Here is a 26534-nt window from a genome sequence, read left to right as displayed (position 1 = left end):
ATTGTCTGAACTTTTGATAAAAAGTTTTGATTCAAGCATGGCTTTCGCCAGCTTGGGTTACCGATTCCCAACTCGGCCTGTGCTTTTCCAGAAATCCCGAGTTGTGACCGTTACCGATACCGTCTCCTGTACGGCCTGTTCGTTAGAAACCCAGCGTGGGGTTGAGCTGGACGGCTTGTGTAAGCACAAACGCGGTTTGACATCGCTGGCGGCTGATTCCTTACACTTTCCGTTGGAGACCGGGATGGGGCGGCCGGCCCGAGCGCTTTGGCGGCAGTTACGGAGGGCTCTTGGGTTTGCCCCAAGGGAGGGGAAAGAACCAACAGCGGCGAGCGCCGGAACGTGCCGGGACGGTGGTTTCCTCCTAACGGGGCGCCTGCGGCCGCGCTGCGCGGGCAGGGCGGGCTGCGCCGCCGCCGCTCGCAGGGGGCAGCGGGGGGACCCGCCCCTTGCCCCGCCCCCAATCCCCGCGCCCCGCCCCCGGCGGCCATGGCGGAGCGGCGGAGCGGGGTGGCCGAAGGCCTGGGCCGCCTCTCCGAGTGGGCGGACGGGCACCTCAGCCTCCTGCGGGTAACGGGGCGGCGGGGCCGGGGGATGGGGGGGACGCGGCGCGGCTAAGCTCTGCTGAGCCCCGCTTTCCTCTGCCCGCAGAGCCTGAGCGCCGGGATGGCGGTGGCCGGGGTGCTGGTGCTGGCCCGCAGCGTCCGGCTGGTGAGTGCGGCGACGCCGGGGGGGGGGGGGCAGCTGGCCCCAGCGGGGCTCCGCGGCCGGGCTGAGGCATCTTCCTCGGCCCCGTTCTCGTTTCTTAACTTAGAAGCTGCTTCGTACCCGTACGGGCCCCGGGCCCTCCCGCCGTGCGGGCCGAGGCGCCGCCAGTGGCGGTGAAGCCGCAGCAGGGCCGGGCCCCCCCGCCCTGTCCCCGGGCCGCCCGGGGCACCGCGGCGTTTGGGGGGGTTTTAGCAGAATCCTGAGCCTTGCCCCGCCGCGGTGCGGCTCCGGTGTCACCGCGGGCTCCGGGGTCGCTCCACAGCCCCGGGTCGGCCCTGCCACCTGCTTCCCGCTGCTGGAGGGGCTGTCGTTACCGCCACCGTCCCCCCGCACAGCTCCAGCAGCGCTCTGCTGGGAGAGAGCATCTGCATCGAGTTTTTTCTTTAAAATCTTACCAGAAAGCCTGAACCACAGATGTTAACCAGCAGTCTTTATTTGTTGTTGCTCTTTTTAGTTGTTTTTTTGTTGTTGGGTTGGGTTGGTTGGTTTGTTTGTTTGTTGGGGGCTTTTTGTTGTTTTGGGGTTTGGTTTTGTTTTAAGGCGAGGGTTTGTGAATGAGCTAACCTGTTGGAGCTTCCCGTGCAAATGAGATCAGACTTGAACAACTTCAGTTTGTAAAAACCTTCGGCCTTCCTGCCTGCAAGCTCCTCATTTGCTGTATTCCTAGTGGGAGTCCTTACAGACTGAAAATGGCAAGATTTACTGAATAAATAAATTTGAGTTTAGTTGTGGTGGTTTGGGTTTTTTGTTTCCCCTGGGGGCTGGCGTGGCACTGCAGTTGATGGGTGATGTCATGTAAGCAGATGGGAGCTTTTCAGAGCTGTGTAGAAGTAGGTCAATGTTCTACAAAAAGCTTCGTAAGGTGAGACCTCTGGGCGTTTGTGTCTCCAGTAGCGGGTGTCGGGCAGCGCTGGTGCCTGTCCTGCCCCTGCACCCCCTGAGCCAGCGGCTGCTGTGCTCCGAGCCTTTGCTTAGTTGTAACCGGCCCCTTTGAACCCTCCCACTAACCAACGGCAATAGTGTCAAATTCAATCTTCTTGTGATGTTTTCAAAGGTGTACACCTGCTTTTGTCTCTCTCCTCTTTTACTCCCTTACCAAAGGCTGTGTTGTTTCTGTCCTCCCTGCTCTGCCTTTGTTTTCAGCGTGTCTGTTCTAAACACATCTTGGCTTCCTTTTGCCTTTATTCTAGCACTATTCAGGCCACTTCTGTAACACTTTTTGTGGTGAATCATGTGAACTTCAATATTCATTGCTGAAAAAATATCAGTTTCTCTTCTCTCTCTAAACCTTGCTTTCATGCCCACCCCTAACGTTGCAAGTCCTGTAAAATGGAAGATCGTGAAAGGCTGGCATGTAATGGCTTCTGCAACTGATTACTATTTAAAATATTTATCTATACTTGTCCGTGCTGTCTAATAATAGAGCTGTAATTTGCCAAACTATTTTAAGAAGTTTTTTAAAACTGGCTTGTTCTTCTTTCCATCAATAGACAACAAAGTTTACAAGTGCTTTGGATATACCTGTGGAGTTTGTAGAAAAGAATGTGAAATTGCGAGGAAAAATACATCACATAACTGAGAAAGGCCTGGAAGTTGAACATATTCCCATTAGCATTCCTTTCATTACGTGGATACAGAGAAAATGTAAGTAAAGCAATGTGAAGAGCAAGGGTAGAAATGAAACATCATCCTCCTCAGTGCAGCTACGCAGAGAACAGGGTGGTGGCAGGCTTGGGAGGAAGGGCTGAGGTACAGTTCTGGCTCTTTACAGGTGGGAGACTGGGGAATAAAAAGACTGGAAGGAGACCTGTAAAATGAACTCACCAGTACAATGTTTGTATTAATGAGCATCGTTATTGTGGTATTTTTCTGGCAGTAAAAGCTAGCATGCATACGGTTCATTTGCTTGCATAGTTCATCTCATTCCTGGCAAAAAGACTTTTGGGGTTACGCTTTTATTTAGAGATGATGAACTGACAGCTACATATACAAACCCATTTTTACTGATAGTTTTTCTGTGACTTTGCAAAAGCTCTCCATCAAGTCTGAGAGCCACACACTTGCTTGGCAAATACCTGCAGGCACTAATGCTTCTTGGTTTTTCTAACCCTTTAGATAAAATGATAGTAACTGACAATGAAAGCAGTTCTTTCTATTTGTATGCAAAATAAAACCAACTAGCTTAAACCACTTCCACAATCTTGAGTTATTTTTTTTTACTGGAGGAGAGATGAGACCAAATTCTGTTTGCAAATAAGCAATGCTTTGGGGAACTAAAATGGATTTTATTTTTTTTTTTAGGCCCATGGGAATAAATTCATTACCAACAGCCCAGGAGCTGGCAAAGCATGACATTTCCTTTGCTGCAAGTAGTAACAAAGTTTTCTCTCTAATCAGGGCAATCCAAAGGTCTTCTGCTGGTAAGACTTGCTGGAGTGGAGTTGGCTCCAAGTGGCATGGCCTGGTTACAGCAAGAGTTAAAACCCAAACAAGTGATATGGTTCCAACTTCTGGGAAGGGAGAACTTGGCGCTTGAGTGCCTTGTTTTAGTAAATAAGGTAAATATAATAACAAAAAATGGCTTTTATCTGCAGTTCTGAGTTCCACTGTAGTTAGGCAATTCAGTTATCTCAGTATATGTAAGGAATATTATTACTTTTAATTTATCTGCCTTGATTTGAATTTTAAATGTTGTTTGTAAATCTGATTTCAAGACCAGTGTTTTTGCACACTGATCATGACATGAGTGTATTTCTCTGCCAGATAGGCTATATTGTGTAGTTCTGATTAGCCTCACATTTAGTCTATTGAATGTTCTCACAAATGTCTTGCATTAGTATTAGGTTTTAAAAGTCAGATGGATTCCTCTTTAACTTTTAACACTTTCTGCCAGAGCGTAGATTTAGCCATAGGTAAAGCTTGTATCTCAGAGGGAGCTGATGTGAAAAAATAAGTAAAACTGTTTTAAAGGTGAAGGGAATACCACATTTATTATGCCTTTTTATAGGGTCGATTTCTCAGCGTGTGCTTAAATGAAGAGATATTGAAGCAAGGGCTTGGCAAAACAGCACGTATTGAGGGACTGCAGCATGATTCCCGCCTGTACTGGGAACTTCATAAAAGACTCCTTCGAGCAGAGTTAAAGGCCTTGAAGAAAAATAAAGGAATATGGAAAGAAGAAAGCTACTCTGAAAGAATTAAAGAACATATAAGCAGCAATAAATTTGTACAGACATTGAAACAATTTGTGAGCTGGTTAAGAAGGTTTATTTAAAGTTTAAAAGGGAGACTTGTGTGGAGGAATGCCAGTTACCTGTGTTAATGTGCTTTATGTAAAGTTTATGGTAAAAAAACCAGTGCTGTAATGTTGAAGGGTCCCTGTCTTGAACAGAAACCTCATAGTTCCTTAATGCCTTATTATAACCCAGATGGGATTGAAATTTAGTGGTTATATAGGCCACAAATCCAAATGTTCTGAAGGTGAACTTTTCCAACAATAACATCTTAAATTAGTTGTCCAGTTTTCCACCTATTAAATACCTACACATCTGTGTTAACCACAGTGAAGGCAGTCGATAGTCAGGTTTCTAAGAGGTGCGGAGTGTCATTCCACAGTGTAGGGCCATAAATGCTTCTCTGTTACTTGTCATTACAATGTAGCCCACATTGGTTCAAAACCTCTATTTCAGACCTTTACAAAGCTTGTGGTAAGTGTTTACACAGGAGCATTTTGTTTGAATTCTATCCTTACACTACTTTTGTGTATAATTTGTGTTTTGAAAATCTTTCATCTTGAATAATGGGTTGCATTGTTACCAATATAAAAGGTAATTTGTTACAGCTGATCCTAAAAAGCCAATAAGGTCATAACAACTGAAGTTTCTCGGGGGAAAAAAAGATACCACTTGGTGTATCAAGGAATGTAAATATGTCAGTAATCCAAAATTTTAGAAGACAACATCCACTTGAAGAGGAAAAAAACTATTTTTTTCTGATGGCTCTATAAATAACTAAAATTCTATGAAAATAAAACTTTAACATGGAATTTGAGAAGTTAGACCGTACTGTGCTAAGAACTTAAATTCTTGTTTTATTTTTGAACCATTTGTTAAGTATATCAGTGTATTATTAATTTTGTAAATATTTTCAGAGCAAAGATTGAATTTTTTACGTTCGTTGTTACATGTTTTATATGCCAAGCACTTGACCTTTGTTTAACCTCCTGCAATCCCATTATTTATTTAAAGTGAAGCGGTTTACAGATTTTCTTTCTTTCTGTGTGACTCCTTGCCGAGGAAATACTAAGGAGAAGAGTGTGGTACAAAAAAAATCTTAATAGCTGAGCACTGCTTGTCTGACAATTAGTTGCTATGTCATTGTTTTTGCTGCTGACTTCAGAGCAAAATTGTGAAGCCTGAGATCCTAAAAAAAAGCAGCTTTTCCTTGCGTAAGAATAGATGGTAGTGCACAGTGAGCATCTAGCCATGAAGTACCTGCTGTGCAGATCTCAGTGTCGGAGACTAACATGGGAGGCAGGGGCAGCAGCAATTTGGGCAGAGACAGACTTCAACGGCAGCTGGAGACCAGGTATTTGTTCCTGTTTGGGGGAAGGGGGGAAGAAAAGTGAGGCATCTGGTTTTATGCATTATACATGATGCATAAATTGGACCAACTGCTGCTGTGGTACTTGGACATAAAAGTCATACAGATGATCAGGGATTTGGGATCGGCTGTAGCATCCTCCAAAGCAAAACTAAAAGTTGACTTTTAATGCCAAACTACAAATGCGGTCTCAGCAATAATACACTTCTTTGAGGGGTTATAGGTGTTCCTGTTCCTATACCTGGCAAATAGAAAAAGCTTTCCCAAACTGGTCATAACTGTACAGTTATGATTGTTTTTTTCTACCAAGACTTCCTACCTTCACTTTATAAATGAGTCATAGAAGGATTTATCACAAAAATCCACTGTAAAACTGAGAGAAAAATCTGAGGAAGCCACATGCTACATTTCTAGCAAACAGAGGTGAGGTGTGGGTGAATGTGAACCACCTTTGTTCCCTCACAGTCTTGCCTCTTTTTACCCTTGATGAAGTTCAGAAAAGCCCTAGAGACTTTTCTAAACTACAGCAATTGCTGTGTCCTTTCCATTAGGTTGTGGCTTAAGAAGGCCTTCCTTTTGGTCTGAACTAAGTTTTTAAAGTTCCCTGTATTGGTGGTAGTGAGGTAGCCTAAATGAAATGGTTTTGGAAGGAAGTATGGAGTGGGATATCCAAATCTTTGGATTCAGGCCTCTGATCTCTTTTTGTGTTTGTTGCACAAGACAAGAAGTTTTGGTGATGTGCCCTTACTACAGTTCTTGGCCAGAATACAGAGGAAGCAGCTTCATGTATGGGATTGATGCTGTAATGGACACTAGTCTCACAGAGGGTAGCCGAGTGGTGCAGGGTTTGCAATTGCAGTGACAAATGATTTTGTGAGAATCAGCTTCTGTAATTGTTTGTTAATGCTGTTTTCCTTACCATCCAGGGCTTAGCTGTTTAAAAAAACCCAACAACACACCCTCCCCCCTCAAAAAAAGCACGTTTTTTTTCAAAGCCGTGCTTTCCATCTGTGCAAGGCTTGAGAGGTTGCAGATCTCATCTCTGTGGGAGGCCTGTCTATTGAAAGAGCGGTAACAGGAGTAGAAACAAATAGCTCTGCAGAGCTGAGGAACTGACTGGGAGAAGCAGCACTTTTCTCCATCACATTAAAATACCCCACGCTGCCTCTGAGCAACACCATCCCATTCCTTTAGCCACAGCAGCAACGCGCTATGGAGCATTTCCAGGCGGAGGATGCAGTTCTTTCGTGACTGGGAATAAGGTCAGGAATTAAACTGCTTAACTCTCGTGCCTTTATCGCTGCAACTCTGAATATGTGAGCGGTACAACATCTTCGAAAGATCACAGGGAGTGAAAGCAGAGGCCTCCTGATGGCTCGCTAAGGGAGCTATCTCCAGCATGGCACAGGCGTTTTATTGCCGGTGCGGCACGTAAGGCAAATGGTTGTCATAAACATTGACCAGCCCCCCGGAGCCCACCCGAGGGCGGCGGGCGCGGCTTGGCGCCCCTGCCCCGCAGGCTGGCTGAGCGGGGCGGCGGGGGCGTCCCCTGCCCGCGGCCCGGACCCGGGGGAGGCAGCGGCCACCCTCCTCGGGTTACCGCCCTGCTCGCTGCGGTACCCGCTCGCTTCTCAGCCGGCCGCAGCCCCCTCGGCCACCCACGGGACCATCGGGTATGAAGTTACCGTTTCGAGAGCCGAGTTTTAGACTCCCCCTCCTCTAGGAGTGGGCGCGCTCCCTCACGCCAGGACCGCCGGCGGCCATCGCCACGCTGTCCGTCAGGGAAACCAGCGCTGTGTAAGTACCGGCTACCGCTTCCCTGCCGCGGCAGGCGAACAGCCCTTGGAGTGCATCGTTAATTTGTAAAGGGGGAAAAAAAAAAAAAAAAAAAAATGTCAAACCCGATGGTTCTTCTGCCGCGGGGCGCGCCGGCCTGCTCCGCCCGCCCGCGGGGCCGTGAGGGAGGCGCTGCCGCCCCGCCCCGCGGCAGGTGCGGCGGTTCCCGCCGGCTCGGGGCGCCCTGAGGCGACGGGCCGGTGCCGCGCGTCTCCTTGGTACCCGCCGCCGACGGGACCGAGGTGGGTGAGCCCGGGGGGCCGCCTCGCTCTCTCAGTTCCCGCTGGGGCGCGGCCCCGGCTCGGGCAGCTCTGAGAGTCCCGCCGTGGGGAGGGTCTACCGGGACGGTTAGGGACAGGGCCCCTCGGCGGCGCCCCGCCGGCTCGGAGCGGACACACAATGGAGCAGGTTGAATGGGAGCGGGCGCAGGGCCGCAGCAACACCGGGGCTGGATCGTCGGCTTCAGCCGCCGCCGCCGCTCCGCCGGCGGGGGAGCGCGCTCCGCTCCGGCCGCGCCGCTGCTCCAGGTTTCCCCTGCGCTCCCCGCCGGAGGGCGGGCCGGGCCGGGGCGGGGCGGGCGGCAGCGCCGTGCGTTTGAACGGGAGAGCAGGTTGCGGCGGCGGGACTGAGTCGAGTCCGGTGCTTCGTAGTGAGTGAGTGAGTAAGTAAGTGAGTGCGGGCCACGGACGGGACGGGCCGCGCCACGGGCGGCACTCGCGGTGCGGCTCCCCTCAGGCCGGGGGGGGCTCCCCTCAGGCGGGGCCGGGGCTGGGCGGTGGAACGGGGCTGTCCCCGGCCCTCTGGGAGCCTCCGCTGGGTTTCGTTGTGGGAGTTAACGCTGGGGTTTCCCGGGATCTGCAGCCGCAAGTTGAGGGTTTACAAAGTGTAACTTTTATTTTTTTCCTTCCCCCCCGCCTCCCGCCCTCCCGCCCCCGGATAAAATGTTTCTCTGGTCGGTGAGGCACTCGGCATCTCAGGGCATGCTGCTACACTCGCTTTATAAAGAAACCGCGGCCGTTCCTTCCCCTGGCACGGTCTGTCCTTGTTGGTTAAATAATGAATCATGCTGGACAAACTTCCAGTCGCCTTTGGGCGCTTTGCCCTCTCTCGGGGGTAAACCGGACTGTTGCCATGTGGCTGGGAGGTTCTGCTCTAAGGTTGTGCCAGTCCAGGCGCAGCACTGCTGGGTAACCAGCTGAAACCGGAGAGAAGTGCAGCCGTTTGGCCTGCCTTAAGCGTGGGCCAGACCCGGTTAAATGAGGCTGAACAAGATCCTGACCCCCCGCGAGGAGCCGGGTGCCACCATGAGAGCCTGCCCGCAGGGTGAAGCCCTGACCGAGCATGCTTGGCCCTGACCCTGGAAGGTGCTGGAATAGGTGCGAGGTGAGAACCCGAGTGGATTGAGTTGTTCCTAAAAACACCTTGTTTGAGGGCTGATCATCTACTCCATAATTCCTTTAAAAAAAAAAAAAAAACAAAATAATACAATGAGCTGGGAATTATACTCCGTGCCTGTCTTCTTGTAATTAAGCAACTGTATAATTCTGGGAACTTCAACTCTAGCTGACTGGAAAGTGTTTTTAGAAGAAGTGTTATTAGATTCCAGGGAGAAAGATATAAGCCTTATCTGATGAACTAGTCATAGGCTCTTTGTTTAAAGTGTGCTTTAACTCCTGAGTTATAAAGCACAATGTTTGCCTGTTTTCAGTTGACTCTCCTGATTTACTTGTCCTTGGGAATTCTGACCCACATGTTACGAAACTTGGAGGCAGCAAGGGAAAACGTTAGGTGTCTGTTGTTCTGAAATATGAAAGAATAATTGCACGTAACATTACTAAAAAGACAGGATTCAACTGTTCAACGAGACACCTAAGTTAAAGATAACGCGGTGTATAGCAAGAAAATGTGGACTTTTGGGGGGAGGTGAGACAAGAATGCATGTACACTGTTAAAAACCTTCCTGTTTCTTTAAAGGTTAGCTCCCTGTAATAAGTTTGAGAACACTACTTTTTTTTTTTTTTTTTTAAACTCTGAAGGATACTTTTTCTAGGTTTAAAAATGCTAGTAGGCTGTTCCAGAAAACATGTTAAGTTTTATCAGTTCAAGATACATGATTTGTGGACAAATGATCTGAGTGGTTGCAGACGCTTTCTGGTTTTATGCTACCTATTGTCTATAAAAATGGGGATCAGCTGGTGGTTTTGGATCAAGTGGTGCACAACTCATTATTTTAACAATACTGGCTCAGCTTGGGAGGTTGCCTAGGGAATTGATTTAATGCTCCTGTCCTTTCACCCTTTGAGGCGGGTGTCCCATGATGACTTTGATCAAAATCGCCAGTATTTGTAAAGGAGAATAAAATTTTCACTCCATAAAATCAAAGGAGAGGCCACCTGCTATTAAAAGATCCCAGTTTTGCATGACTTGATTTGTAATGAAAACACTGTCAAGAAACGCCTGTGGCAGTAAAACAGTTTTATGAGCATCAAGATACAACGAAAATTAGTCTCCTATTCAATATTTAGCTGCCTTTTATTTCTGGAAAAGGCTTTAACACTGAAGCTGTGTATTTCTGTTGGCTTTACACAGTGATCTTTTTGTAAATACAATGGTTTTGCTTTAATGAAATCTGAATAAGGTTTTTCTTTTTTTAAGGTGTCACCCAAGATCCAATTGAATTTAAATTGATAACCTAGATGGCAAAGCCAGGGCTATGGGTACACAGGGTGGTGTGGTGATGGTGAACTTTTTTGTTTTGTTTCGCAGGGGTGTGTGTTGTGTTTTGTTTCCTTTGGGTTCTTTAATAAGCTTAAAAAGGTCTGAATGTTAAAAAAACAACAAAAGCACTTCAAATTCGGAAAGCAGAGGTCTGTTTCCAGGTCTGCTAGAGACCTCCTGTGTTACTTTCAACAGGACAGTTTTTTTCTGCCTGTGTCTTCAGAGGAGGTAAGGCTGACATGCATAATTGCCTTGTAGGGTCTTACAGAAACCTATTTTATTAATACTTCAGATTTACTTGAATGTGTTGAAATGAAGGTGCTTTAGAAACACTATCATTACAACATTTTCCCCTTGGCATAGCAGGATTCACAGCATGTTCTAAGCAATCGTTGTGGCTGTTGTACTGGAAGGGTGTTAAAGCCACTAACCAGCAAAGTGTGGTACCCTTGGGTGATGGAGCAGGGCTGAACAACGACCCAGAGATTAGTTGGTTTGAACCACTGAGCCTGGACTGTGTTAGGAATAAATCTGTCTTTGTTTCTAAGTTCATAATCAAAAGGTGCTTCCACTGGAGGTCGGCCAATGTTCCTGCAGGCTGATCTAATGGTCAGGAGGGAGGTGTGTGTACTCTCTTTTGTTTGGGTTTGTTTTGTTTTGGTGGGTTTTTTTCTTTCTTGTTTACTTTAGGAAACTGGAGTTGTTTTCTGTAACAAAGGTGGCTTTCTTCTTCCAATCTCCATGGACATGGAGGGCATTGTCATTACTCCAGAGATCTGAGCTTGCCCTCTGCTTTCCTGACTTACAGAGCCTTTTGCTGATCATCTGGCATTACAGAATCACAGAATGGTCAGGGTTGGAAAGCACCTCTGGAGATCCATCTAGTCCAACTCTCTGCTAAAGCAGGCTCTCCTAGAGCAGGTTGCACAGGTTTTCATTGGGTTTTGAATGTCTTCAGAGGAGATTCCAGAACCCTCCTGGGCGGCCTTTTCTAGTGCTGTGTCACCCTCAAAATGAAAGTTTTTCCTCATATTCGGATGGAGCTTCCTGTGCTGCAGTTTGTGCCCGTTGCCCTTTGTCCCGTCGCTGGGCACTGCAGAAAAGAGCCTGGCCCTGTCCTCTTGACACTCGTTTTCAAGTCATTTGCATGCGTTGGTGAGATCCCCTCTCAGCCTTCTCCAGGCTAAACAGGCCCAGCTCCCTCAGCCTTTCCTCCATAAAGGAGATGTTCCAGCCCCTTTGTCATCTTTGTAGCCTCCACTGGACCCTCTCCAGTAGCTCCCTGTCTCTCTTGAACTGGGGAGCCCACTGCCTCACCAGGGCACAGTAGAGGGGGAGGATCACCTCCCTTGACCTGCTGCCCACGCTTCTCACGCACCCCAGGAAGGGGTAGAAGGACTATCTAGTTGTACCTGGGTAGCTGAGGGTGATGTGGAGCAGGCATTTGAGAGATGGAAAGGCAGGTTGGCAGATCCAGAATGTGAGGAAATATCTGCTCCTGCAGGTAGGCACTTACTAAGGTTCCCACAGGGGCAGTGGGAGTGCAGAAGAGTGCAAGGGAGAGATGGGCAGAGCTGCTGACAGCAGTTTGGAAGCAGATGCCTGTTGCAGTGCTAGAAAAAGCCAGGGACCTGATGCTGGGGATGCAGCATACCCCTGCGGAGGCTCGGGTCCACCGGTGAGCAGTGCAAAACCGCTCCATGGACGTTTGGCTGTGTGTATTAGAGCAGTGTATCATTCTTGGCAAGAGATGTCTGTGTGAGTCTCTTCAGTTTGAAATAATTGAAGGTTGCTTGCAAGAAATTTCAAGTAGAGACAAGCTGTTGTGTAAAGCAGTCCATGCTCCATTACAGGCTTGAGTTATTGGAACTGACTTAAAGTTCAGGTCCCCATGCACACGGAGCATGACCAAGCATGTCACTGAGATGGAGTACGGGATGTGTCGATTGTAACTGCATAGGTCTAAATTGGGCATTACTGAGCCTCTTGTCAATGGGTTTCCCATATTCTTTGCTTAGTCTTAGTTCCAGCCGTGGGTGATTGGCACATTGGTTGGTAGTGTCCCCCCAAGAACAAGATGGAAGAATTACCAACTATATCAATTGATGACAAACACGAAGGGTTCTGTGGTATGTAATGTTTGTTCTTTGGGGGACTGTGTGTCAGTTGGTAAGTAGCCAAATGTACAAGATGCAGATCATCTGTGTACATGGCTGGCTGTGTTGGCCAGAGTCCTTTCCAAGCATCTTATTTTTGATTTTGTATTTTACTACATGGTTTGAATTATTCTATGCTACAGCAGAGCAACATCCAGGGCTTTGTAGGTTATAGCAATAGCTACGAGTTCAGCAATAGCTGCTTCAGCTATTTAAACAGGCAGTGCTGCCATTTCAAGGAATAGGGTCTCATATATTAACAGTATGTCTGAAAATGACTTGTCCAAATTATCAAGTATTTATTCCTAGTGAGAGACAGATACTCTCAGGCATGATCTGGTGTGCTGCGTACTGTCTGCCTTTTACAGAGTATGTTTCTGTTGATCTATCAAGGTAAAGAAGGTCCTTCTTAAAGCCATGGAATGACCTACTGAAGAGAAATGTTAATTTTAATGTCTAGAAAGAGAATTATTGTTTTCTAAAATCATGGTAAGTAGGAACAAGGTAAGCTTGCACTTTGTGTTCATTATCATGACATCATGTCTTTAAAGCATTGTTTTGCTGTTGGGAAAAGGTCTTAAAGTCTGTGTCAGGTATTTTCAGAAAGTCTTAAAGATGTGTTATTAGCAGCTGTTCAGTGAATTTCTCGCTCTGTTGAATTTCTGTGAGAACATCTACTCCCTTCCTTCGTCTTTGATGTTTCACAGTCCAGGCACCATGGCAAAGCAGTGTTAACCAGAGCTTCAGCTAAAAGCGGTGCTGCATGTGTTTTTGGGAGACCAGTGGTCTCCCTCTGCCAACACTCTCAATAGTTCAGCCTAGTCAGCATCAGCGCCACTGGACTGAGTGCTGTGAATGGGAGTTTATTTTCTTGACCCCATGCATTAGTGTAATTCTTTGTCTGTGGAAATTTATCATCTCCAGCATGGGAGGTAAAGTTGGATATTCCCCTCCTCCCCCCGGCCTTGTTCCAGTTTTTACCTGGAGATTGAGGCATGAGCTAGGAATCTCTGGGAGTTTGTGAACTGCCTCTGAGGTTAATCGTTTCCCCTGACTTCGGGACTGTTCATGTTGGGATTGATGGTTCTTGGAGCTGACAGTTCTGTGCTTGCTGTGTGTTCCTCTGCCTACTTTGAAGTGGGTGGTGGTGTTTACAGAAGAAATACGAGAAAACATTAAAAAATCTCAGAGCATAATAGAATCTGAAGAAGTGTTGTTGATGATACAATAAAAAAACCCAATCATTGCCAATGTGGTAAAGTGTGTTCTCTCTCGGTAGATTTAAAATCTCCAGCATAGAAAGACGCTCGCATTTGACATACAGAGATTGAAAACCTCTGGCAGCAAAACCAAAAAATTATTTGGATTAGTGAATTGATGTACAGAGAGCTGGCAAAAGCACCAGAAGGGTGTGCGGAGTACTGGGAAGTTGTGTAAGGAAAACATTAATGTACACTTGCTCATATTTATTAGTTCCGTGTCTGGTGGGATGACTGTTGTGCTGAACACAGGGTGTGCTGAAGCTGCATCTGCTGAGCGATAGAGACAGCAGCATGCTGCTCTTCTGGAAATAATTCCTTAAATAGGAGAAAAACAAATTCCATTTAGGCTTCTTGAGGAATGGGGAGCAAATGCTAATTCCCTTTCAGGGTCTGTTGCCATGGGGAGTCAGTTCAAATCCTTTTTAATGCCTTTCTCAGCAAGTTGTGCTGACACATGCTTTTCATGACTTCCCAGAAAGAGCAGAGAAATGACTTGAAACAAAAGCTCCATCAGAATTAGAAGGCCCAGGAACATTAAGGTTTGCTGTATGTTAGCTGTGGGTAGGACAGATAAGAAAGTTGTCCACTCTAGAGGCTAACACAGCTTGACTGGCCTCCTGCCTGCACTGGGTGGGCTAACCAGGGGAGGAACAGGGGCTGGGTGACTTGGCCAGACACCATGTACAGTGCTGTGCACTGAAGCCTACTTGCTCCTCTCCTGGGAAGTGGAAGGGTAGTTCATGGAGCAAGCTGTGGGTACCGGTCCTCTAGTGTGATCCAAGTTAGGTGTGGTTAGGGTTGGGCTGAACCTCACCTGTCCCTGGTGCCTTTAGGAGGGAGATGTGAGCCGTCCCTGCCTGCTCTTTATGCCTTGGTGCTGGCCAAGTGAAGCAGAGTGCAGTTTCCTGACTGTTCCCAGCCGAGCCTTGGTATGGGGACAAGAGACTGAACTAGCATAGGGGACAGTGAAGAGAGCTGTGGCCTGATGTGGCAGCAGCAGTGTCACTGGGGATAGTGCTATTTCTGGCTTGCTGAGGTAGATGATTAGTTGCTGTAAAATGAACACAGGTTTAAAAGCAGCTTTTTCAAACACTTAAACAAGCAAACTGACGTCAGGGTCTGTCTTCATGTGGTGAATGATGTATGACAGATTAGTGTTTAATGCTGTAATGAGAGAATAGCCAAAAAAAACAGGTTAAGAAAAAAACGCCAATTTCACATTTTCAGGAAACTTCATCTGCAATGCATGCAAGTGAAACATCTGTATCCCAAATCCAAACTCTCTTGTGCCTTTTTCCCTTTCAATAGACAACTCTGACTTCTAAGAGTTTCCAGTTGCTCCCAGTGAAATCCACAGGAAATTTTTCTTTGCTACTGTGCTGGCTCGCACACTCTAGTACCTTTACTGCCAGCATTGTGCCAGCACAGCTGTTCTTGGGGCCTCATGGCACATTAGATTAGGGAACTGATCTGGCAGAAAAATATACCGGACAAAAATCTCGTATTTGATTTGCCAGACCAGTTCCTAGAGAAATAAGAAAAGGATCAGATACTGGATGTTTTTCCTTTCTATTACCAAGTATTATTGATAATCTTTTTTCATGCTGGTGATAAACTTGCTGTTGAAAAGGGAGTGTTCTGTTGTGGGTATTTTTTTAAAGCATTTTGTTTATTCAAGGTGCTTTTAACTTCTGGAAAGTATCCCTACATTGATGAAACAGTTTACACCATAGGTAGGTGAAACTTTCTTAAGTTATGAGAGCGACATCAATTTAAGGATGAAAATGTCTTTTTGTATCAGCAGTATGGATCTTTCGTCTGATGCAGCTAATGTGTCTTGCCTATTCTGCATGGCTCTTATACATGTAATATTAGCAACATTTACGCAAGTTATTTTGAGTGAGTGTCGATATTTGATGCTTATTGATGTGATTTGCACAGACGATGGAACCCTTAGGGTCTGGGTTTGTATGACAGTTAAATCTAAATCTGCATGAATTCAGACCAGCTTAAATGCTTAGCAGTATTTGGGTGACTGTTAGTGGCTTAGTGAAATACGAAGTCCAAGACTGCAGATGGGTGGATGCCCCATGAAATATTTTCATACTAGGATTTTATAATCTCTTCAGATTTTGTTTTCGGGTCTAACTATGGCTAAGCTTTTTCATCCAATAGCTACTTTGTTTTGTGGATACTGTTTTAAAAAAAATACAGCCCACATTGTGCAGCATCTGGTCTCTGAAAGCTTGAAGGTTTTTCCACCAGAAGGTTTGTTGATACTTTCTGCAGAAAGTAAAAACACAGGCTGAAAACAGCAGCTATTTTTCTCATTTATAAAGCCTGGAAAGAAGTTCCTGTTGATGGCTACTTATTGATAAACTAACCTTTGAGAAATCCTGCAGCATATTTTAACATGCTCCAGGGAAATAGTTGGTGAGAACATAAATTTTCCTGGTTGCATGTTGTGGTATAAACAGAATTGAAAACGACTTCACTCCCCCTCCAGTTTCTGTTATTTCATAATATTAGTAAAAGAAAGCGCTCAGCCTTTGGGCTGTTGCGAGGGGGTTCTGGGATAAGTATCTCTTACTCTGTTTTCCACTGCAATGTGTTTGCCAAGCTGCTGAGTGCTGATGACATCTTTAGAAATGATGTAGAGCCTGATCTGGAACATTTTCTTTATTGAACTAAGAGGTTGTACAGAAAGACCGGTAATCCCATCTGGGCAGTCCTCTTTCTGTTCCTGAGGTGTGCAAATCATTTGCTTACTCTTAGACTTAAGATAACACAGTTAACTTAACCCTCTCCTCTAATGCTGTATGTAGATTTGTTGTGAAGCTAAGTTGCTTAGCTTTTGAATACTACCTCAGTATTCTCCAAGGAAAGGTCAAAGTAGTATTTGTACTGTGATCTGGTGTGGGTTTTTTCCCGCTGTTTGCGATAACTGGAAGCTAACTGGATGCACATGATGGCAGTCGTCAAGAGATTCTGGGTGCCCCCACCGTAGTCACGGCTGCCAGATTAAAGACCAGTGTTTCTGGACAGTGTATTCCTGTTACTTAGTGCCAGCCAGATGGTCTTTCCACCCTCCCATACAAATGTGTCTAATGCTCATAAGAGTGCTCTCTGGCTGTATCTGGATCTAATACAGTATTATTTCTAATCTAACACTTAGTGTGTCCTTTGCTTGACTCTGTATTGCTCTTCTTGTTCTTAACCAGTTTTTTTCCCCTTTATTACATGTCAATTGTAACATCCAGTATCTCTGAACTATTTTTCACTGTAAAAATTATTATTAACAGGTATCTCAAAAGGTGCAATCTTCCAAAATCTGGAGCCCTCTGAATATTCAGTTTTTTCCTGCACTTTCTTTTCTGTTGAAAACATAATTGCCAGACAGATAGTGGTTTTGGCTTTTTTTTTAAAAAAAAAACAAAGCCCAAACTTTGGTAGAACTTTTTTCAAAATATTTGTTCTTACCATACATAGTCTTGTGCTAAGGAAAGGAATAATTTTTTAATAAATCATACCTTCAAAATATGTTCACTGGGTTTATATTGAACAGTGAACTCTGAAGCTGGAACTGTGGTTTTGTCAGAGGGAAGGGCTGGTGAACTGCAGTAACTGTCCTGTTATTAGGAACGATTCATAGTATCTGATTGACTTAATACTGTTATCTGTTGAAGTGCTTCAGAGACCAGAAGGGGAGAGGGCAGCTGAGAAAAGGTGAGATTAGCAGTCTCTCCACACTGTATACTGCTCACTTAACTACCAATTATCTGTCTGAGGCTCTCAAGAGAGCTGTGTATAGGACTCGAAAGGAGTTCCTGTCTGGTGCTAAATGGATGTGTGCTTAATACCCTCTTCACATTAGGGACCTGCACAGTGTCCTGGTTAAATATTGCAGATAAATGTTTAGATTATGGTGCTACTTTCTAAAATAGTTTAGTGCTAACCTTAACAGTCAGCCTGAGCTGAGAATGTTTCGCTTAAAGTGCTGCTTGCCCTCCAGCTGCTGGTACAATGGCCTGTGATTCCCTGGAATGAGTGTCTTTCTTCTCTGCACCGCTTGCTAAAGCATGGGTTTTTTCTGTGCGGGGAGGGGAAAGCTGCAGAATGCAGTGAGACCAGGGAGGGGGGTGGTGGTGGTGTCAGGTGTTACGTTCTTGGTGTTACACCTCTTGTAACAGGAAGCATCTATCACAACCTACGCGGGACATATGTGTCCTCTGCTAAATCCAGAAGTATCTTATACGTTCATCTCTACAACTTATAATAAAACAATTTCATAAAGTGTGCATATAACGACACTTTCCTTGTGAGTTTAACCGCTATCTTGATAACAAAATAAAAATCATAATTGCTCATCTCATCCATCTATATGTATACAGATACATGTATATGCATGCATATACACACACGAATACGTAAGTTTAACTTATTTTTTGTATCAAACTTCTTTGAGCAAGATCAGTTTAACTTCCCTTAATATCTCTTTCGTAAAGTACTCTTCAGTAGAACTAATCATAGCCCTTCTTTTTGAAAGTACATCTCTTATGGAACAAGTACTCGAAGTACTAAAAGTGGCTGACGTATAATAGAAATTAATCAGCTAAAATAGAAGATACAGTTCCTTCAAGTTCTTGTGTTTCTGCAGACTACTTAATGGACTCAACTTGTATGTTAATAATACACTTTATCCAGATACGAAGTAGATGGATTCCTGTCACACTGGAGTAACATCTCCCAGCTCAGGCAGTGAAGCACCAATTGCTTTACCTCTTGGAATGAATGTGCCAGGCTCACGGTTGAACCTGCAAGGAATTTTGCTTGTTGTGAAAAAGTGATACCCGTACACTGAGAAACCTGCAGAGCAGAAAAGCTAGGAGTGTTTTCAGCTCCCTTTCTGAATTGGTTGCATTATTAAGTAACTACGCAAACTAATTTTGAACTCAGATTTGCATCTGTTCAGGTTTTCAGTAGCTTTTTGCCAAAATAGTTTTGGTGGTATAGTTGTTTCCTATTTAAACCTAATTATGTGCTTATTGGGACTTTTTACTTATATGGCCTGTATGATGTTCTGGTCTGACGTCATCAGGATGTTAGTTTTCTACTATATTACTCTTGTTGAAATGGTGCAAGTTTTGTGTACAGTTAAGTTCCTGAGTGCATGTTCATTTGAAATGATGGTATTTGGCCCAAAGTGTGTGGCTGGCTGGCTTTTTGTTTGCTTTTTTTTTGTACAATACAGTAAGACATGATCTTGGCTGGTCTCTCCCAGAGCTCTGTAATGGAGAAAGCAAATAACTTTCAGGGCCATCCAAATAACTGCTGCTGTTTCATGGAAGGTTTTCTTACAGGATGTTTGTGTCAGCTGATGCAGCCACTTTGGGATTCTGCCTTCATCCCTGACTGTGCCAGGGAGAACCTTTGTTCTAAGGGGCCACCATGGTGTGGGAGAACCCTTTGTACAAGAACAAAGGAGTATTGTACCGGCATGAGCCATGAAAGGGGAGGGAGGGGGTCAAGGGTTTCTTTCGGAGGCACTGCTTATGTATATAGATAGCAACATTTTCCCCATACATCTCCCCCATGATACAAGTTCTGTGTGGGAGCAGAGCAGGAGAGATCATCTCTCTTTATTTGGTGTAAATTCTTAGTGATGAGTAATTGATGTGGGTTTTTTAATTAAAACATGATGCTACTTCTATTTGTATAGCCTAAAGCAAAACTCCTGGCAGTAGGCTGGAGTATGATGACAGAATTATTCCTACTCTTTAAAAGTAACTAACAGCTTGTGCCTTATTAATTAATGCTAGAAGAGTGGCCCTAGTTATGGCAAACTATAATGAAAGCTTATGGCTGGCAAGGGCAAAAGTCCAGGAAATGTAGAAGATGAAGTCTGGCAGAGGTAGCGGGTATTGCTGCTTAGCATTCCAAATTTTAGTAAAATATGCCTTTAGTGTAAACAATATGTGGGCCATACCCAAAACACATACTGTAATGGAGGCTGTGATAGTTTTAAGATAGAGCAGAACAGGAACAGGCGTTTTTGGCTCACGCCTGCAGTGGATCATTCAGACCATCTCTCCTCCCCACAGAAGCAACAGCGAAGAGGCAAATCCCACATCTGCAACAACAGCCTCCTCTCAAACCTGCAACAGAAACATCACAGGTATCAATTAGTGTTTGCCTATTGGTCTCTAATGCTTGTACTAATCGACAGTGCAAGTAAGCATAAACATTGCTACACTTTTTCACCAAGTTACACTTCAGCCCCGTGTTAGCCACTTCTTGCCACCTTCCAGACTGGAGCACCCCTGGCAGGGGTGTCCGTGAGAGCTCGTCTGACCCAACAGCTCGCTGGTGGGAGAGGGAGAAGCTGGCTCCCCTCTACCTTGCCTCCAGGTTGCAGGGTACTGCTACCCCTTTACAGTGCCAGTGCTGTTGAACCTTCTCTGAGCTCCTTCAGCTTGCTAGTCCTCTAGGAACAGCCTGCTTTTTCCCTACGTTTGTGAGGTGGATGAGCTGAGGGGTGCCTGGTGACTGACAGAAGTGGCAGGGGAGCAGAGGTCTGCCCAGCCATTGCAGGGGACCACAACAGAGGTAGGACTGGGGTTGTTTCCAGGTGGACCAGAAACAACAGGTATTTCTGGGCTCTACATGGTCGGCTGCTTTACTTTCACCACTGCAGGAGACAGCATTCATCACACTGCTGCGTGGGGAAGGAGTGAAAGTTCTCCAGGTTCTTCTGTTCCCTTACAGCTGCGTACAGTGGTTGGGTCCCAGGGAATGATTGTAGCTAAATTCGTCCTTAGGGATAATATGAGTCCTGTTGGCTATGATTTAAGGTTATATCTTTCCCTCTTTGTTTTGAAATCACATAAGCAAAATACATCTGTGTTCCTCACAGAGCTGCAGTCTGGGCATTTCCAGTGTGCTGTGATATTTCATTTGGGGGGGGGGGGGGATTTGTCACTAAGCCCCCCTGACAGTAGTTTTATGAGGAGGCTTGAGTGGCAGTGTCCTTACATCCTGCTAGTGGTTTGCTTGAATAAAGACAGTTGGAATTGTTTTGTGCTGAGTGTGGGTGAGAAAGCAGCTGGGTTGACCAGAGTGAAGGTGGGAGGGAGATAAAATGGGAGATCAAAGTGAGCTTGTAAGAGGATGCCGTATCTGGATTGCTGAAACAAGAGTCTTGAACTTGATAAAACAGCAAAGGGAGAAGGATTCGGTGTCTGGGTGTCAGAAGATCAAGGAGTCCATGGGGTTTTAGTTTTGTTTTTTTTTTCCAGCAACAAATGTCAAAGAAATATGAAATGCTGGTTTGTTTGGCTGTAACTCTAACTGTGCATAATAAGACCTGTGGGTGGGATGGATTTTTGCAAGGTCCAACTTGCAAAACAAAAGGGTGAAATCCTTTGGAAGTTCAATGAAATGACTCTAACAAATACAGCCTTGTCTTGAGTTATAACCACCAGCTTATTAATGAGTTAACTTCTACTGTTTAGGTCTCTAAAAATAATTGTTCTGATGGTTCCTATTGTCCCGGATTGTGGCAGTGGAACAGCCAGTGGCTGTGATGGAAAGGCTCCCGGGGCTGAGAGGGGGTTGTTTTTCACCTCATTGTCAGTGATTGGCTTCAGCCACTTGCTTTGCCCTCGCTTGGCTGGTCTTTGTTTTGTGCTGGCTTGCTGTGCATTTCCCTTTTAACTGGTTTATAAATATTATTGTCTGGATCCAAGAAAAACTGGCTATCAGGGGGCTTGCTCCAGTGAAACTCTGGGGCCTGTGTCCAAAAAGACTGCTCTCCATTCCCAGTGCTTATTGGTGATAGCACCTCTGGCAAATTAGCCATGAATACTTTGATGGGCTTGTCTCTTATGCTGCTGGCGTTGGAGGCAAAACTCATCCTGTGCCAGTGCTGGGAGCCTCAGCCCTGGCAGGTGAGCAGGGAAGGCAGGGGCCAGCACGGACCCGTGCAGGGAAGGGTTGCTGGCTGTCTGCTGTGGTCTCAGGGGAATTCTCTGCAGTCTGCCTCTGAAAAGAGTGCAGTGCTTCAGGGTTGAATCCCAGTCTTCCTCTTGTGCAGCATTGTGGGCTTGTTTGTGCCTGCGGATAAAGACGCTTGGTTCAGGCAGCCATCAAGGGGGGAGTGTTCAGGCTCTGGTTGTGCTCTGGGCTGTCCTCAGCTGGTGGTGTTTGCCAGGAAGGGTATTGCTCCCACTCATGCTGTTTGGTCCCATCAGTGCTTAGCTGTATAATGGGGTCATAGGGCAGGCAGGAAAGATGGTAAAGCACATAGACAATTTATCCTGTGCTTCTGTACTGGGTAGAACTTGCGCTCTGAACTGAGAGTATCTTCTCCCTGTGCAAAGCCTGGATCCCTTACAGATGGAGGACACTAATTTTGCGTCACTAATGTAACTGCACCTCCTCAAAGGAGCTGCTTGAGCTGCCTGTCCCCAGCAGAGTTCATCTCGAGCCCCCATGGGTGAATGTCTGCCCAGGGCAAGGGTGGGCTGATGCAGGGGGAGTGCTTGGGGGCTCTGTGTCCATACAATGCAGCTCTGTGGTCTCAAATCAGGAGGTAATTACCTTTGATACACATCTTTTAATAACCCTCACTTGGGGAGGTTTTACAGTTTTGTGGTGCTGTCTGATGTGTCTGTAGCTTGTTAAATATGGGGCAGCTTCATGAAATAGATTAAATTGATCATCTCTCCGTGGCCCTGTGATAGCCTGCAGGGGCTGTGGGGTTTGATAGTAACAACAGGCACCCGGCGCGGGTGCAGCAACTGCTGGGTAGGGTGGGCTCACCTCAGCTGTCTTAAACTTGCTGGTTGTAAGCATTGCTGGCAGTCCGTCTCTAGCTCGGTCTGAGCGATCTGCCTGCACCCTTCACCTGCATGACCTTGGAAACGGGCACATTTGGAAAGTGAAGGACTGTGCTTGTTGTAATGCTTTGCATGAAGCTAGTGAACTATTTTGCATGAAGGGCACAAATAAATACCCTTATAGTGCTTGCGGTAGTTGTGCATTTCTTGTAAATTAACTCATGATTATCCATCTTCTGTTTCACTTCGTAGGGTCACCGCTTTTGATGGTGAGCAGAAAGTCATCTTACAATGAGTTACTGGAGTCTGGATAAGAAAAGCTGTCTGCAGTACTGCAGGCACTTCCTAGCGGACAATGGTGTATTTCATGGTAAGTTGCAGGTTTTCTCATATTTTTGGCTTCTTGTGTTTCCTGCTGTCAGTGGCCACTGAAATCTCTGTGTATACCTTGTTGGGGTGAGTTAGCAGTCGGTGCTGCGCCGGCCTTGCTGCGGCCGTGCCTGTGCCATACGGTGGCAGGGAGCGGGTGTGCAGGCCGGGCTGGCCGGGACCCGCTGCGGCGGCTGCTCTGCGGGTGGGGTGCCCGGGGCCGGCCCCCCGTAGCGCGGTGCTGGCGGCTGGGGGAGCACGGGCCGGTTACCGGTGCTGCCGCGTGGGCACGCCAGGGGGCGCTGCGGGAGCACCCCGCGTACCCGGTGCTGCCGGTGCGGGGTCCCGGCGGCGCGTCGCGGCTGCGGGCAGGCGGAGCGGCCCGGCGCCCCCTCCCCGTCCCTCGGGGTGGAGGCACCGACGGGCAGGTGCTCAGGGGAACTGAGCCCGAGCGCTAACTAAAGCATTAGCGCCTGGAGAAGAGCAGAGCAGCGGGCAGAGTTGCTCTGGGTGTGGATGGCGACTGTGTTTTGCAGTGAAATGGGTTGATTGTGTTCACACGGTCTGATGCTGCCTTACATCTAAGTGTTGCCTCCTGAGGCATTTCTAGAACTCCAGCGAAATCTGCAGGTATGCATTCCTTCTGCTTCTAGCGAGGAGGAATTGAAAGTGTCAGAAAGAGCCTGACCTCCAAGCATTGATGAGACATTTGTGCAAAACAGATGCCTAACAGTGATTCCTCATTAGTCCCCTATGAACCCCTCACATCTTAGTCTCTTGCCATTATATTACTTGCTATGATCATTCGGTTCTTGAAGTATCCTTCCAACAGCAAAATTGGGAAATACTATGAAGACATTTTGATATTAAAGACTTCAGAATTTAATTTTGAATGCTTAAAATTTAACTAGAGAGTGCATGCACTCTACACACAGGTTTCTCTCCCTTTGCAGGGTACCTTTACCCTTTGGCATAGGGTAAGGAGCAGTGCTGAGGTCAGCCCGTGCTCCTGCAGTGAGTGAGGGACCACCAGGATTTGGGAGCCATTCCTGCCTGAAGCAGACTCCTACAGGTCTAGTCTCACAAGGCAGCTGGACCCCTGCCTGTCCTACGGGGCAAGTGACTCTCTAATGCTGTTTCTGAGAGGCCCAAATTTTGTATTCCTTATTCCCTTTGAGGTCAGTGATTAAAAACTGTCACTTCAGGGTAGATTTACAGTACTGCTAATAACAGCAAAATGGAATGCCTATAAATTAAAGGTAGAAATGCTCATCTTTTTCAAAAGCAAAGGTAATTTTTTTTTTCCCTAGAGGGCCTACATCTCCATTTTCACTGTATTTGTCAGGAAGCTGGGGAACTTTGCAGCTTACAGAACTATGATGTGACTCACTGTAAACCTGACTGCATCTGTGTTTTTGTCCCTGTGATTATGCCACCATCAATGAAGCTAATGGTTAGTGGGAGAATTAATCATCTGTCAATTTGTGCATCTTTTTAATGAAAGCCTGTTCAGAGACACCACCATTTCTCCCTGTAGTGCATTTTCTTGCCCACAGGCACTGCTAGTTCTATTTGGGACACCAGAATAATGTTAATAACTTTTCTGTAAGTCAGTTTGACAGCGGCATTGTCATATTAATTCATTTGTGCACTGCATTTGGGACATGCATTACAGGGAAGATGGTTCACAGATCTGTCATTGGTGAACCTGTCATCTCCAGGCAGAACTATATTGCTTCTCAAATGAAACTGATATTCGCTTCTAGGATTTATCAGGACAGTTGTGCGGTCCCTCTGATTTTGGTGGGCTTATGTTCGTTCTGAGCTCTCTTTGGCACTGTGGAAGGAGAGAGTGGTCTCCCACGTCTTCACCCAGGTCCCCCTTTGCTGAGTCTGAGCACTCTTGCAGTGTTTTGGTTAGTGCCCGTTAATCACGCTTCTCTCCAGGCAACAGTCTGCTCTCTGGCATGAGTGTGTAACTGGGGCAGCTATGTTTTGAATGCATATCTGCTACAGTTTTGCTATTCCAGACCAAGTGAAAGAAAAGCCGGATCCATACTCTGTGACTTGAGATGGTGGTTTTTTTGAGCAGCACGATGTCTTTATCTTGCTAATGGTGCGAAGGACTGATAATGATCCATTAACACAAATTCCAGAATCCATGAACAGCTATTGAGTGATGAGTCTGCAAACTGATAATCATCTGAAGTAGAAGACATAATTAGCAAGAACCAGACAGTTTCTATGGCTTAATTTATTTGTCTTTCATGACCAGACAGGATTAATTATTTTTCCCTGGCAGAACCCTTCAGGGCTTCCCATTTTTTTCTCCAACCTAAGCAAGACACTGCCGTGACAGTTACTTTCGCTCCAAGTCAATGGAGGGAGCTGACATCCCTGCTGGACAGTGACAGAGGTGGCAGTTCCCAACAGCATGACATAAGGAGACTTGTGAATGTCCCTAGGAATTAGCATGTTGCTCCTGATGCTTGGGAGAAGTTGGTTTCCTATGGGACTATGCTGATGCAGATAAAAGAGTTGACGGAGCTTTTTAAGGTTTTGCTTTTTGTCAGTGAGCCTTCTGATGCTGTAGGTCCTGACAAAGGGTAGTGGGGTGGGTGGGGGTGAGTGGGCTTGGGTGCTTGCCTCCGTTCCTTAACGATTCACCCATCCTCCTTGCCTCTTTCAGAGAGACCCAAGTGGGACTGAACAGTGAACTTCTGGCATTTGCATGACGAAGTGAATGCCAAACAACCGAATTGGGACTTACCTGTCTCTGAGACCATATTTTCTCTAGTAGACATAAGGAAATTGTACTTGTTTAGAACTTTTCTTTTACACCACTGGGAAATTAGGAAAGAAAATCCATTGTGAACTGTACATGGGAAGGGTACTGTCTGTTAGCAGGGAAGGTACTGTGATCCAACCCCTTGTGATTTGCTGACACTTCAGTGTTTGGGTTGTATGTGTCCAGCTCTAGTATCTACTAATTCTAACTTATGTAGTGTTTTCATGATATTTTTGTAAATATTACTATTATAGTTTTATATTCTGATATTAAGAGTGTGGCTTTTCAGGGAAAAAGCACACAGAGCTGTTGATTAGCTTATTTTTTTACATTTATGGATGTTTATATTCTGTAATCATTAAACAGAAAGAAGCTGTGACATGCTCAGCAAATAGCTGATTTTGTCTCAGCAGCTCTGAAAGTAGCTGTCCGTACTTATCTTATTAGTTATTTATGCCAATTATCTTTTCTTAAGTTCTCTCAGAAATACAGTTATGGAAATGCAATTTAAATAAAAGATTTGTAATTAGTTCTCTCTCTTTAGTTTCTAATTTCTGTCTTCTGGCCTCTCCACCTCTTTCCAGACCTGTGTCAATAGAGACTTGACTGCTCTTGGTAGGATGTCATGTTAATTCAGTCTTGCTCATATTACCTAAACTGCACTCTTTCCTTCAGAGCAATGGACTAATTCAGTTGTGTCGGGCTTGCCTGGAAGGTCACATTACAGTGGCAGGTTATTATCTGTAATTGAACCTGTAATCTGGAAGAGTTGTTGCACCTCAGGTGCAAGCCAGTCAGATAAAAATATCCCACTGCATCATTTGAAAAAGCATAGGAACATCTTTCTCCCTAGAGATTTCAGGACTAGAGGTGTCTACAGAGGCACACAATATAAACTTTGCTGCTCAACTGTGTTTATCTCTGGTGTTTCTTTCATACGCTTCTGGGACCTGCATTGCTTTAAGAACCTGAATAGATAGTATTCCATTTGTTCACCTTCAGGTGAGGTGTTTAAATGTAAGAAACTCTTGTGGACTGCATAAATAAGAATGCTGAAGCTCTGTGTTTATTTGCAATAATTTAAACGTTTTGTGTAAGAAAAAATAAAAGGACAGAGAAACCACAAGAAAAACCCCAAAACCAACCAAAGGAGAACACCCCACACCCCCCAACTTAGAGCAGAAACACCCAAATGAGG

The 26534-nt window shown here is 45.8% G+C and overlaps 2 protein-coding genes across 3 annotated transcripts in view; both read left to right on the top strand.

The window, feature by feature from the left end:
* Window positions 1-441: 441 nt before the first annotated feature.
* On the top strand, window positions 442-5031 carry LOC308072835 (protein C3orf33). The gene is made up of 5 exons (XM_080410311.1): window positions 442-570; window positions 652-711; window positions 2259-2412; window positions 3166-3326; window positions 3776-5031. Exons 1-5 carry the CDS (start codon window positions 490-492, stop codon window positions 4040-4042), a joined length of 723 nt encoding a protein of 240 aa, XP_080266437.1. The 5' UTR covers window positions 442-489; the 3' UTR covers window positions 4043-5031.
* A 1875-nt stretch (window positions 5032-6906) lies between these two features.
* Window positions 6907-26534, top strand: part of PLCH1 (phospholipase C eta 1) — an 86356-nt gene continuing 66728 nt past the window's right edge. Inside the window, exons 1-2 of one of the 2 annotated variants that reach the window (XM_080410165.1) lie at window positions 6907-8589; window positions 22432-22549. In XM_080410165.1, the coding sequence (XP_080266291.1) occupies window positions 22471-22549 (79 nt within the window). In that variant the 5' untranslated portion in view covers window positions 6907-8589; window positions 22432-22470. Of the gene's footprint in view, window positions 8590-17411; window positions 22550-26534 lie in introns of those variants that run through there. The other variant, XM_080410172.1, reaches the window with a different exon arrangement.

The sequence above is a fragment of the Falco punctatus genome, assembly GCF_963210335.1.
Source record: "Falco punctatus genome assembly, chromosome: 13".
NCBI lineage: Eukaryota > Metazoa > Chordata > Aves > Falconiformes > Falconidae > Falco > Falco punctatus.
The sequence above is the reverse complement of the archived record's forward strand: the minus strand, read 5'-3'. Positions and strand labels throughout refer to the sequence as shown.